The sequence below is a fragment of the Nerophis lumbriciformis genome, linkage group LG28, assembly GCF_033978685.3.
Source record: "Nerophis lumbriciformis linkage group LG28, RoL_Nlum_v2.1, whole genome shotgun sequence".
NCBI lineage: Eukaryota > Metazoa > Chordata > Actinopteri > Syngnathiformes > Syngnathidae > Nerophis > Nerophis lumbriciformis.
The window spans coordinates 29,768,067-29,783,296 of record NC_084575.2 but is presented as its reverse complement, the minus strand read 5'-3'; the positions used below and the strand labels follow the sequence as shown (position 1 = coordinate 29,783,296).

Genomic DNA, 15,230 nt, shown 5'->3' with positions numbered 1-15,230 from the left:
ATGTCTTAATAAGGTTATCCAAAAAATAGTGCTCGATACCGTAGTAGAGCGCAATATATGTATGTGTGGGAAAAAATCACAAGACTATTTCATCTCTACAGGCCTGTTTCATGAGGGGGGGTTCCCTCAATCATCAGGAGATTTTAATGGGAGCATTCACATACCATGGTTTATATAGGGCACTTTATATAGGGCACAGAGTGGGTGGGTACAGGCTGGCGTAGGGGCGTGGTGATTGGCTCATGTGTTACCTAGGAGGTGTTTCCGTCTGTGGCGGCATGCTGTTACAATTTCACTGCGCTTGTTGAGGGATGACAGGTCTGGACGGTAAATAATAAACAGTTTCTCTTTCAAGCATAGGTTGCATCTTTTATTACCACTATTGTAAGGTGTGCTGGATGCAAGAATTTGCCATGTTATTGAATATTCAACATTATTGTCTTTGTGGTCCCAAATGTGTTTGCTGAGTTCTGTGGTATTCTGCAGGTTTTGGTTCCTGAAAGAAGCCTTGTGATTGTTCCATCTGGTTTTGAATTCTCCCTCGGTTAATCCTACATATGTGTCGGATGTGTTATTGTCCTTGCGTATTACCTTAGATTGGTAGACAACTGATGTTTGTAAGCACCCCCCGTTGAGAGGGTAACCAGGTTTCTTTCGACAGTTACAGCCTTTGTTGGTTTTGGAGTCGCTCTGTCCGGGGGCCGACGGCTCATTTGCAATTGTTTTGTTGTGGTTTGAGATGATTTGTCGTATAATGTTCATACAGCTGTAGCTCAATTTAATGTTGTTCTTGTTGAATACTTTTCTTAGGGTGTTGTCTTTGGGAAAGTGTTTGTCAATCAGATTGAGGAATTTGTGTCCAATGTTAGTTGAGACGTTTTTGCTGTATGGGGGGTTGTACCAGATGATGTCGTTTCGTTTTCTGTTCTTTTTTGGCTGGTTTCCTGGCGTGGGTTCATAGGTGAGGGTGAAATTGTATCCGCTTTCATCAAGGGCTTTTTGGTAGGGGGGGTTGCTTGGTCAAATTCGGCTTTGCTAGATGACAGCATCGATAGCCTTTTATTAATTCCGGTAGGTATTCTTTTCGTGGTGGTGGGTGGGTGGTTGCTGTCATGGTGCACGTATTGGAGTGTTGTGTTGGGTTTCGTGAATGGTTGGTAGCTGTTATTTCTCAGGTTGAAAGTGACGTCAAGGAAGTTGACGGTTTGCTTGTTGGCTCAATCATCAGGAATCATCTCCTGATGATTGAGGGAACCCCTCATGAAACAGGCCTGTAGAGATGAGGTAGTCTTGTGATTTTTTTCCCACACATACATATATATATATATATATATATATATATATATATATATATATATATATATATATATACAGCCGGCCCCCAGTCAATTTTTTTTTTTATTGTAATTTTCAATAATTTACCTGAATGTGCATGAACTTTTTCTGTTCAAAATAGTTTGAAATGTCAAATGTTAAATGTTTAAATATTAACTGTCCGTTTACTGGCACCTTCTCAGTTGGTTTATTTTTCGGAGTATAAGTCGCTCCGGAGTATAAGTCGCTCCGGAGTATAAGCCGCACCGGCCGAAAATGCATAATAAAGAAGGAAAAAAACATATATAAGTCGCACTGGAGTATAAGTCGCATTTTTTGGGGACATTTGTTTGATAAAACCTAACACCAAGAATAGACATTTGAAAGATAATTTAAAAGAAATAAAGAATAGTGAACAACAGGCTGAATAAGTGTACGTTATATGAGGCATAAATAACCAACTGGTATGTTAACGTAACATATTATGGTAAGAGTCATTCAAATAACTATAACATATAGAACATGCTATACGTTTACCAAACAATCTGTCACTCCTAATCGCTAAATCCCATGAAATCTTATACGTCTAGTCTCTTACGTGAATGAGCTAAATAATATTATTTGATATTTTACGCTAATGTGTTAATAATTTCACAGAGTATAAGCTGCACCCCCGGCCAAACTATGAAAAAAAACCTGCGACTTATAGACCGAAAAATACGGTATATGAGTACGTATTTTCTCTTGTTTCATTGAAAATAAAACCGCAAAGTCCATTTGGCTGTCATCTGTTTTAATTATGAGACACAATCGTGTCAAAGTCACGATTTTTTTGTTCATGCTTGAAATAAGAAATTATTACTTTGAAAGAGCAGTTTTATACTTGTGGGTGTTGATGACACAGCTTTGCAACTCTTGATATTCTAGTTTCAAGCATGTTTTACTCAATATAGGTCATCAAATCTTTTAGGACCAAAACACTTAAAACAAGTAAAACACTCTAACATAAAATCTGCTTAGTGAGAAGAATTCTCTTATCAGACAGAAAATAAGCAAATATCACCCTTATTTGACATATTTCATCTTACTTAGATTTCAGTTTTTGCAGTGCATGCTGCATGTTCACATGAAACCACATCATGTTATGTACCCAACATGCTTGAATTATCCATATATTTACAGTACTTTCTGTATATCTTCCTTCAACCTTCCAGCGCCAATGTGTGCAGTATGCGCTGAAGGCTCGACCACTACGTTGCTATATTCCCAAGAACCCCTACCAGTACCAAGTGTGGTACATCGTGACCTCCTGCTACTTTGAGTACCTCATGTTCCTTCTCATTATGCTCAACACCATGTGTCTTGGAATGCAGGTATGAACACATCACACATGTGTAAACTAAACAGCCTGTCTATGGTGCATTGCTCTTATTCTTTTAGACTGTTTCCAAGTCCCATTAGTTATACGCTTGATATCATACTTGCCAACCCTCCCGGATTTTCCGGGAGTCTCCCGAAATTCAGCGCTTCTCCCAAAAAACCTCCCGGGACAAATTTTCTCCCGAAATTCAGGCAGAGCTGGAGGCCACGCCCCCTCCAGCTCCATGCGGACCTGAGTGACGTGTCGACAGCCTGTTCTCACGTCCGCTTTCCCACAATATAAACAGCATGCCTGCCCAATCACGTCATAACTGTAGAATGATGGAGGGCGAGTTCTTGGTTTCTTATGTGGGTTTATTGTTAGGCAGTTTCATTAACGTCCTCCCAGCGCGGTAACAACACACAACAACAGCAGTCACGTTTTCGTCAACCGTAGAGCATTTCGTCTGCCGTAAACAGCAATGTTGTGACACTCTTAAACAGGACAATACTGCCATCTACTGTACATGCATATGTGACAATAACATCTAGGGCTTTTAGAAAGTGCAGTGCACAACTGCTATACTATATATATATATATATATATATATATATATATATATATATGGCTAGAATTCACTGAAAGTCAAGTATTTCATATATATATATATATATATATATATATATATATATATATATATATATATATATATATATATGAAATACTTGAGTATTTCTTACATATATATATATATATATATGAAATACTTGAGTATTTCTTACATATATATATATATATATATATATATATATATATATATATATATATATATATATATGTATATATATATAGTTATATATTTATATATGTATATATATATGTATATATATATGTATATATATATATATATATATATATATTTGAAATACTTGACTTGGTGAATTCTAGCTGTAAATATACTCCTCCCCTCTTAACCACGCCCCCCACCCCACCCCTGACCACGCCCCCTTCCCACCCCCCACCTCCCGAAATCGGAGGTCTCAAGGTTGGCAAGTATGCTTGATATAAATATATATATATATATATATATATATATATATATATATATATATGTCTTAATAAGGTTATCCAAAAAATAGTGCTCGATACCGCAGTAGAGCGCAATATATGTATGTGTGGGAAAAAAATCACAAGACTATTTCATCTCTACAGGCCTGTTTCATGAGGGGGGGTACCCTCAATCGTCAGGAGATTTTAATGGGAGCATTCGCATACCATGGTTTATATAGGGCACAGAGTGGGTGGGTACAGGCTGGTGTAGGGGCGTGGTGATTGGCTCATGTGTTACCTAGGAGGTGTCTCCGTCTGTGGCGGCATGCTGTTACAATTTCGCTGCGCTTGTTGAGGGATGACCGGTCTGGACGGTAAATAATAAACAGTTTTTCTTTCAAGCATAGGTTGCATCTTTTATTACCACTATTGTAAGGTGTGCTGGATGCAAGAATTTGCCATGTTATTGAATATTCAACATTATTGTCTTTGAGGTCCCAAATGTGATGCTGAGTTATGTGGTATTCCGCAGGTTTTGGTTCCTGAAAGAAGCCTTGTGGTTGTTCCATCTGGTTTTTAACTCTCCTTCAGTTAATCCTACATATGTGTCGGATGTGTTAATGTCCTTGCGTGTTACCTTAGATTGGTAGACAACTGATGTTTGTAAGCACCCCCCGTTGAGAGGGCAATCAGATTTCTTTCGACAGTTGCAACCTTTGTTGGTTTTGGAGTCGCTCTGTCCGGGGGCCGACGGCTCATTTGCAATTGTTTTGTTGTGGTTTGAGAGGATTTGTCGTATATTGTTCATACAGCTGTAGCTCAATTTAATGTTGTTCTTGTTGAATACTTTTCTTAGGGTGTTGTCTTTGGGAAAGTGTTTGTCAATCAGATTGAGGAATTTGTGTCCAATGTTAGTTGAGACGTTTTTGCTGTATGGGGGGTTGTACCAGATGATTTTCTGTTCTTTTTTGGTTGGTTTCCTGGCGTGGGTTCATAGGTAAAATCTCCTGATGATTGAGGGACCCCCCCTCATGAAACAGGCCTGTAGAGATGAAATAGTCTTGTGATTTTTTTTCCCACACATACATATATATATATATATATATATATATATATATATATATATATATATATATATATATATATATATATATATATATATATATATATATATATATATATATATATATATATATATATATATATATTAGGCATGTCAAACAATTAAAGTATTTAATTTAGATTAATCCCAGTTTGTTTATACATTGTTAACTCAAAATTAATCATGATTAATCTCGGATAAATATAATTTTTTGTCATTGTAAGTGTACCCTGGGCAGATTATTTTCAAGTCTTCATTAACACGATTGGAGAATTAGTTTGAGTTTGTGTTTATTTGGAACATGCATGCACACAACATGATACATCACAATTTCCAGTTTCTCTACTCAACATGTTCGAAAAAGGAGTAGAAAGAAGCAGCGTTTATTTAATCCTACCCCTTTTCCTTTATGTTACAGTGGCAAAATACTTTTGTTCACTTCCAGTTCTCAATTTATTCACATTATACTCCATAGGTAATAACATTACAAATAAATAGATAATTAGATAATAATTTGTGAAGTAAATTGTATTTCATATGGTGAGATTAATACCATTATGTAGAAAATGAATGGATGGATTAAATAAATTCAGAATGTTCATCATTAGGGATGTCCGATAATTGCTTTTTGCCGATATCCGATATTCCGATATTGTCCAACTCTTTAATTACCGATACCGATATCAACCGATACCGATATATACAGTCGTGGAATTAACACATTATTATGCGTAATTTGGACAACCAGGTATGGTGAAGATAAGGTACTTTAAAAAAAAACAATAAAAAAAAAAACAAGATCAATAAATTAAAAACATTTTCTTGAATAAAAAAGAAAGTAAAACAATATAAAAACAGTTACATAGAAACTAGTAATTAATGAAAATGAGTAAAATTATCTGTTAAAGGTTAGTACTATTAGTGGACCAGCAGCACGCACAATCATGTGTGCTTACGGACTGTATCCCTTGCAGACTGTATTGATATATATTGATATATAATGTAGGAACCAGAATATTAATAACAGAAAAAAACAACCTTTTTGTGTGAATGCATTTAAATGGGGTAGGGAGGTTTTTGGGGTTGGTGCACTAATTGTAAGTGTATCTTTTGTTTTTTATGTTGATTTAATTAAAAAAAAACACAAAAAAAACGATACCGATAATAAAAAAAACAATGCCGATAATTTCCGATATTACATATTAAAGCATTTATCCGATATTATCGGACATCTCTGTTCATCATGGTTCTTCTTCTTTGTACTTTGTAAACACTTTAAGTTTGAAGGGTTTCTTGAAGTGGATTATATTAGTACATTGTTTGATTGTTTTGGTTAATCCATTCCATAATTCAATTCCACATACTGATATACTGAAGGGTCTAAGTGTTGTACATGCGTACACATTTTAAGATTATAGTTTGCTTTAATGAAATGTGTTTTAAACATTATGCCTTTTTAAACAGCTCAACATAACACGCTTTTAATTAGATTTAGAAAAAATTACCTGCAGTACGTTGGTGTCTTGCCATATTTAGTAGGAACATATCATTTGTATTCCTGCTGTAGGAGCACTTGCATTTGGAGGAGGAGCTACACTTCCCTGTTTTGATACCAGTTTCACACATTAATAACATAATGATGTTTTGTAATATAATCTGCGATATTTGGACCTGAATAAATGCTTCTGATATTATGTACGTTACGTGTTGTACAAGTTCATATCCCTGCATGAAAATGTTTTAACCTTCTCTATTTATAAATAAAATGTAACTTCCAGCCATCTAAACATACTGTAAATGTGGACTATCAATGAGAAAAGTTTATGAAATGATATACCCTTAATTTTAATGTGCCAGAAAACATATATTTAGGTAGAGATATCAGAGATTGCATTACAAAACATCTTTGACAAAGCTTGATCGTAATGTAAGACGATTGTTCATTGTGTTATGGTAGTAAGACCGGACGTGAAGCGTCGCGCTATCATTTGGTGAAGTCGGAAGTGTTTGATTCGTATGATAAGAGGTGTCTTGCCATATTTTGTAGGAATACATAATTTGTATTCGTACTGTAGGAGCACTTGCATTTGGAGGAGGAGCTACACTTCCATGTTTTTATACCAGTTTCACACATTATTAACATAAAATGTGGATTGTTATGATCATGACTTGATTGTCAAAGATGTTTTGTAATATAATCTGGGATATTTGGACCTGAATAAATGCTTCTGATATTCTGTACGTTATGTGTGGTACAAGTTAATGGTATTCATTTCTCTGCATGAACATGTTTTAACCTTCTCTATTTATAAATAAAGTTTAACATTTAGCCATCCAAAAATACTGAAAATGTGGACTATCAGTCAGAAAAGTTTATAAAATAATATACCCTTAATTTTAATGTGCCAGAAAACAAATATTTAGGTAGAGATATCACAGATTACATTACCAAACATCTTTGACAAAGCATGATCGTAATTTAAGACGATTTTTCATTGTGTTATCGTAGTAAGACCGTAGGTGAAGCGTCGCGCTATTATTTGGTGGAGTCGGAAGTGTGTAATTGGTATGAGAAGAGGTGTCTTGCCATATTTTGTAGGAATACATCATTTATATTCCTGCTGTAGGAGCACTTGTATTCAGAGGAGGAACTACGCTCCCATGTTTTGGTACTAGTTTCACACATTAATATACATAAAATGTGGATTGTTATGCTCAGGATTTGATTGTCAAAGATGTTTTGTAATGTAGTCTGGGATATTTCGACCTGAATAAATGTTACTGATATTCTGTACGTTATGTGTGGTACAAGTTAATGGTATTCATATCTCTGCATGAACATGTTTTAACCTTCTCTATTTATAAATAGAGTTTAACATTTAGCCATCTAAAAATAATGAAAATGTGGACTATCAGTCAGAAAAGTTTATAAAATAATATACCCTTAATTTTAATGTGCCAGAAAACAAATATTTAGGTAGATATCACAGATTACATTACCAAACATCTTTGACAAAGCATGATCGTAATTTAAGACGATTTTTAATTGTGTTATGGTAGTAAGACCGTAGGTTAAGCGTCGCGCTATTATTTGGTGGAGTCGGAAGTGTGTAATTGGTATGAGAAGAGGTGTCTTGCCATATTTTGTAGGAATACATCATTTATATTCCTGCTGTAGGAGCACTTGCATTCAGAGGAGGATCTACGCCTCCATGTTTTTATATTAGTTTCACACATTAATATACATAAAATGTGGATTGTTATGCTCAGGATTTGATTGTCAAAGATGTTTTGTAATGTAGTCCGAGATATTTTGACCTGAATAAATGTTACTGATATTCTGTACTCTGTACGTTACGTGTTGTACAAGTTAATGGTATTCATTTCTCTGCATGAACATGTTTTAACCTTCTCTATTTATAAATAAAGTTTAACATTTAGCTATCTAAAAATACTGAAAATGTGGACTATCAGTCAGAAAAGTTTATAAAATAATATACCCTTAATTTTAATGTGCCAAAAAACAAATATTTAGGTAGAGATATCACAGAATACATTACAAAATATATTTGGCAAAGCATGATCGTAATTTAAGACGATTTTTCATTGTGTTATGGTAGTAAGACCGTAGGTGAAGCGTCGCGCTATTATTTGGTGGAGTCGGAAGTGTGTAATTGGTATGAGAAGAGGTGTCTTGCCATATTTTGTAGGAATACATCATTTATATTCCTGCTGTAGGAGCACTTGCATTCAGAGGAGGATCTACGCTTCCATGTTTTGATACTAGTTCCACACATTAATAACATAAAATGTGGATTGTTATGATCATGATTTGATTGTCAAAGATGTTTTGTAATGTAGTCCGAGATATTTTGACCTGAATAAATGTTACTGATATTCTGTACTCTGTACTTTACGTGTTGTACAAGTTAATGGTATTGATATCTCTGCATGAACATTTTTTAACCTTCTCTATTTATAAATAAAGTTTAACATTTAGCCATCTAAAAATACTGAAAATGTGGACTATCAATCAGAAAAGTTTATAAAATAATATACCCTTAATTTTAATGTGCCAGAAAACAAATATTTAGATATATATCACAGATTACATTACCAAACATCTTTGACAAAGCATGATCGTAATTGAAGACGATTTTTTATTGTGTTATGGTAGTAAGACCGTAGGTGAAGCGTCATGCTATTATTTGGTGGAGTCGGAAGTGTGTAATTGGTATGAGAAGAGGTGTTTTACCATATTTTGTAGGAATACATCATTTATATTCCTGCTGTAGGAGCACTTGCATTCAGAGGAGGATCTACGCCTCCATGTTTTTATATTAGTTTCACACAATAATATACATAAAATGTGGATTGTTATGCTCAGGATTTGATTGTCAAAGATGTTTTGTAATGTAGTCCGAGATATTTCGACCTGAATAAATGTTACTGATATTCTGTACTCTGTACGTTACGTGTTGTACAAGTTAATGGTATTCATATCTCTGCATGAACATGTTTTAACCTTCTCTATTCATAAATAAAGTTGAACATTTAGCTATCTAAAAATACTGAAAATGTGGACTATCAGTCAGAAAAGTTTATAAAATAATATACCCTTAATTTTAATGTGCCAGAAAACAAATATTTAGGTAGAGATATCACAGATTACATTACCAAACATCTTTGACAAAGCATGATCGTAATTTAAGACGATTTTTCATTGTGTTATGGTAGTAAGACCGTAGGGGAAGCGTCGTGCTATTATTTGGTGGAGTCGGAAGTGTGTAATTGGTATGAGAAGAGGTGTCTTGCCATATTTTGTAGGAATACATCATTTATATTCCTGCTGTAGGAGCACTTGCATTCAGAGGAGGATCTACGCTCCCATGTTTTGATACTAGTTTCACACATCAATATACATAAAATGTGAATTGTTATGCTCAGGATTTGATTGTCAAAGATGTTTTGTAATGTAGTCTGGGATATTTCGACCTGAATAAATGTTACTGATATTCTGTACTCTGTACGTTACGTGTTGTACAAGTTAATGGTATTAATATCTCTGCATGAACATGTTTTAACCTTCTCTATTTATAAATAAAGTTGAACATTTAGCTATCTAAAAATACTGAAAATGTGGACTATCAGTCAGAAAAGTTTATAAAATAATATACCCTTAATTTTAATGTGCCAGAAAACAAATATTTAGGTAGAGATATCACAGATTACATTACCAAACATCTTTGACAAAGCATGATCGTAATTTAAGACGATTTTTCATTGTGTTATGGTAGTAAGACCGTAGGTGAAGCGTCGCGCTATCATTTGGTGGAGTTGGAAGTGTGTAATTGGTATGAGAAGAGGTGTCTTGCCATATTTTGTAGGAATACATCATTTATATTCCTGCTGTAGGAGCACTTGCATTCAGAGGAGGATCTACGCTCCCATGTTTTGATACTAGTTTCACACATTAATATACATAAAATGTGAATTGTTATGCTCAGGATTTGATTGTCAAAGATGTTTTGTAATGTAGTCTGGGATATTTCGACCTGAATAAATGTTACTGATATTCTGTATTCTGTACGTTACGTGTTGTACAAGTTAATGGTATTCATATCTCTGCATGAACATGTTTTAACCTTCTCTATTTATAAATAAAGTTTAACATTTAGCTATCTAAAAATACTGAAAATGTGGACTATCAGTCAGAAAAGTTTATAAAATAATATACCCTTAATTTTAATGTGCCAGAAAACAAATATTTAGGTAGAGATATCACAGAATACATTACAAAATATATTTGGCAAAGCATGATCGTAATTTAAGACAATTTTTCATTGTGTTATGGTCGTAAGACCGTAGGTGAAGCGTCCCGCTATTATTTGGTGGAGTCGGAAGTGTGTAATTGGTATGAGAAGAGGTGTCTTGCCATATTTTGTAGGAATACATCATTTATATTCCTGCTGTAGGAGCACTTGCATTCAGAGGAGGATCTACGCCTCCATGTTTTGATATTAGTTTCACACATTAATATACATAAAATATGCATTGTTATGCTCAGGATTTGATTGTCAAAGATGTTTTGTAATGTAGTCCGAGATATTTTGACCTGAATAAATGTTACTGATATTCTGTACTCTGTACGTTACGTGTTGTACAAGTTAATGGTATTAATATCTCTGCATGAACATGTTTTAACCTTCTCTATTTATAAATAAAGTTTAACATTAAGCCATCTAAAAATACTGAAAATGTGGACTATCAGTCAGAAAAGTTTATAAAATAATATACCCTTAATTTTAATGTGCCAGAAAACAAATATTTAGGTAGAGATATCACAGAATACATTACAAAATATATTTGGCAAAGCATGATCGTAATTTAAGACGATTTTTCATTGTGTTATGGTAGTAAGACCGTAGGTGAAGCGTCGCGTTATTATTTGGTGGAGTCGGAAGTGTGTAATTGGTATGAGAAGAGGTGTCTTGCCATATTTTTTAGAAATACATCATTTATATTCCTGCTGTAGGAGCACTTGCATTCAGAGGAGGATCTACGCTCCCATGTTTTGATACTAGTTTCACACATTAATATACATAAAATGTGAATTGTTATGATCATGACTTGATTGTCAAAGATGTTTTGTAATGTAGTCTGGGATATTTTGACCTGAATAAATGTTACTGATATTCTGTACTCTGTACGTTACGTGTTGTACAAGTTAATGGTATTCATATCTCTGCATGAACATGTTTTAACCTTCTCTATTTATAAATAAAGTTTAACATTTAGCTATCTGAAAATACTGAAAATGTGGACTATCAGTCAGAAAAGTTTATAAAATAATATACCCTTAATTTTAATGTGCCAGAAAACAAATATTTAGGTAGATATCACAGATTACATTACCAAACATCTTTGACAAAGCATGATCGTATTTTAAGACGATTTTTCTTTGTGTTATGGTTGTAAGACCGTAGGTGAAGCATCGTGCTATTATTTGGTGGAGTCGGAAGTGTGTAATTGGTATGAGAAGAGGTGTCTTGCCATATTTTTTAGAAATACATCATTTATATTCCTGCTGTAGGAGCACTTGCATTCAGAGGAGGATCTACACTCCCATGTTTTGATACTAGTTTCACACATTAATATACATAAAATGTGAATTGTTATGCTCAGGATTTGATTGTCAAAGATATTTTGTAATGTAGTCTGGGATATTTCGACCTGAATAAATGTCACTGATATTCTGTACTCTGTACGTTACGTTGTACAAGTTAATGGTATTCATATCTCTGCATGGACATTTTTTAACCTTCTCTATTTATAAATAAAGTTTAACATTTAACCATCTAAAAATACTGAAAATGTGGACTATCAATCAGAAAAGTTTATAAAATAATATACCCTTAATTTTAATGTGCCAGAAAACAAATATTTAGGTAGAGATATCACAGATTACATTACCAAACATCTTTGACAAAGCATGATCGTAATTGAAGACGATTTTTCATTGTGTTATGGTAGTAAGACCGTAGGTGAAGCGTGGCGTTATTATTTGGTGGAGTCGGAAGTGTGTAATTGGTATGAGAAGAGGTGTCTTGCCATATTTTGTAGGAATACATCATTTATATTCCTGCTGTTGGAGCACTTGCATTCAGAGGAGGATCTACGCTCCCATGTTTTGATACTAGTTCCACACATTAATAACATAAAATATGGATTGTTATGATCATGATCACGACATTTGCATATTTCAACCCGCAGCATTGTAACCAGTCGGACCACGTCACACACCTGTCTGACATGCTGAATGTGATTTTTACCGTGCTCTTCACCGTGGAGATGATCCTGAAACTCATGGCCTTCAAAGCTAAGGTTGGTGAACATCAGTATATAGTCAGCCTACAAACTGTGTTATTATTCCTCTAACCTCATTTAACGTGTGTTGAAATCTGTTTACTTACTGTGATAGCATTCTAATGTCTGTTTCAATGCAGGTCATATTATGCTATGCCGATAGAAATACAGCATGTAAAGAAAACACAGCCTTCCGCTTCAGACTAGACTATACATGGCAAAGCAAATTAAAGCTGCAAGCAGCATTGGTCGGGCCCGCGTATTTGGCAGGTGCTAGTCCTAAGTGTCCCAATACTTTTGTCTACTTTTAGTCTGAAGTGTCCCAAGACTTTTGTCTAGTGTACCTACCTTGTCTGCATTGTGTGGGCACGTTGGTGCTTCCTGCTTTTAAGCATCCATCTTAAAAAAAAACAGCAGCGCAGCAGCATCAGCGCAGTGGGTCTTTGAAGGGTCATAAAATCAAAACCGGAGCAGGTATTAAAACTCTGTTCTGTTATTTTATACACAAGGGTTTAATCTCTCTCCTGTGTTAGTTTGAAGCCGAAACGACAAACGCGCTCAGAGGAGATAGTTTTTGAAGGAAGGTGACCGGTTTTTACAAAAAATTTGTTTTGAAGGGGGAATAGCAAAATTTTTGCTGGGGGTTGTCAATTTATGAAATGTAGGTCTAAGTGAGACCTACATAGAGGTTTTTGTTTCATGTCTCTCCGACCTTCCCAGGGAGAGTTACAGGCAGTTTTGTCCGTTTTTTCATCCGAGGAGCAGTTTTTTGTGCGTTTTATTAAAAAATTGCGCTAGAGCACAATTTTAAGATTTGGGGTTAGGTTTTTTTTCATTAGATCACACTTTTTGCCAGTCCTGATGTGTGCGTTCAGTTTGGTGAGTTTTGAAGCATGTTAAGGGGGTCAAATTACAGCTCAAAGAGGCAAAAGTGTCTGTTTTTAGTACTTTTTTGTTTTGAAGGGGGAATTGCCAACTTCCTGTTGATTTTAGCCCGAGAATGTACTATTATGAAATGTAATCGCAATTTTGAGTTTTGGGGTTCGTTTTTTTTATTAAAAAACAATTTTCGCAGGTCCTGATGTGTGGGTCAAATATGGTGAGTTTTGAAGCATGGGTCAAATTAGTGCTCAAAGAGGCGGCCGGTATAATAATAATAATAAAACCTTACAAATTCAATTGGTCCTTATGTCCCATTGCATAAGGACTCCCTTTGGGAGTCCTTATACAATGGGCCATGCGGGCCCTAATAATAGATTCTGTGCTACCTGGGTCCTCTGTAATGGAATTTATATGAAGCATAACAGCACCATTTTTTCATGAGATTCGTATCAGAACATATAACAAAAAAAAATAGACCAAAAACAAATGTCCACTGCAGAGGACACTGTTTCTCTTTAGGGTATATATATGCTGTAGACCACAGGTGTCAAACTCAAGGCCCGGCGGCTAAATCTGGCCCGCCACATTATCTTATGTGGCCCGTGGAAGCCTGGAAATAGTATGTGTTAATAAAATGCTTAATCTTTTCTAACTAAATATATTTGTTATTTCCCTTTTTGACATTAAAAATCATGTACTGCACGCAATTGCATATATTTTAAAATTCAATATTATCAAAATATAAATGTTACATTATCATTAGAGATGTCCGATAATGGCTTTTTTGCCGATATCCCGATATTGTTCAACTCTTAATTACCGATTCCGATATCAACCGATACCGATATATACAGTCGTGGAATTAACACATTATTATGCCTAATTGTGTTGTGATGCCCCGCTGGATGCATTAAACAATGTAACAAGGTCTTCCAAAATAAATCAACTCAAGTTATGGAAAAAAAAAATGCCAACATGGCACTGTCATATTTATTATTGAAGTCACAAAGTGCATTATTTTTTTTAACATGCCTCAAAACAGCAGCTTGGAATTTGGGAAATACTCTCCCTGAGAGAGCATGAGGAGGTTGAGGTGGGCGGGGTTGGGGTTGGTGGGGTTGAGGTGGGGGGGGTGTAGGGGGTAGCGGGATGTGTATATTGTAGCGTCTCGGAAGAGTTAGGGTTTCTGGGTATTTGTTCTGTCGTGTTTATGTTGTGTTACGGTGCGGATGTTCTCCCGAAATGTGTTTGTCATTCTTGTTTGGTGTGGGTTCACAGTGTGGCGCATATTTGTAACGGTGGTAAAGTTGTTTATACAGCCACCCTCAGTGTGACCTGTATGGCTGTTGACCAAGTATAACCTTGCATTCACTTGTGTGTGTGTGTGTGTGAAAAGCCGTAGATATTATGTGATTGGCCTAGTGGTTAGAGTGTCCGCCCTGATATCGGTAGGTTGTGAGTTCAAACCCCGGCCGAGTCATACCAAAGACTATAAAAATGGGACCCATTACCTCTCTGCTTGGCACTCAGCATCAAGAGTTGGAATTGGGGGTTAATCACCAAAAATGATTCCTGGGCGCGGCCAACGCTGCTGCCCACTGCTCCCCTCACCTCCCAGGGGGTGATCAAGGGTGATGGGTCAAATGCAGAGAATAA

The 15,230-nt window shown here is 35.3% G+C and overlaps 1 protein-coding gene across 1 annotated transcript in view; it reads left to right on the top strand.

The window, feature by feature from the left end:
- The window catches only part of LOC133571037 (dihydropyridine-sensitive L-type skeletal muscle calcium channel subunit alpha-1-like), a 202,645-nt gene that overhangs the window by 107,605 nt on the left and 79,810 nt on the right, over positions 1-15,230 (top strand). Inside the window, exons 26-27 of the mRNA XM_061924015.1 lie at positions 2,529-2,687; positions 12,600-12,710. Coding sequence (XP_061779999.1) covers positions 2,529-2,687; positions 12,600-12,710 — 270 coding nt within the window. The remainder of the gene's footprint in view (positions 1-2,528; positions 2,688-12,599; positions 12,711-15,230) is intronic.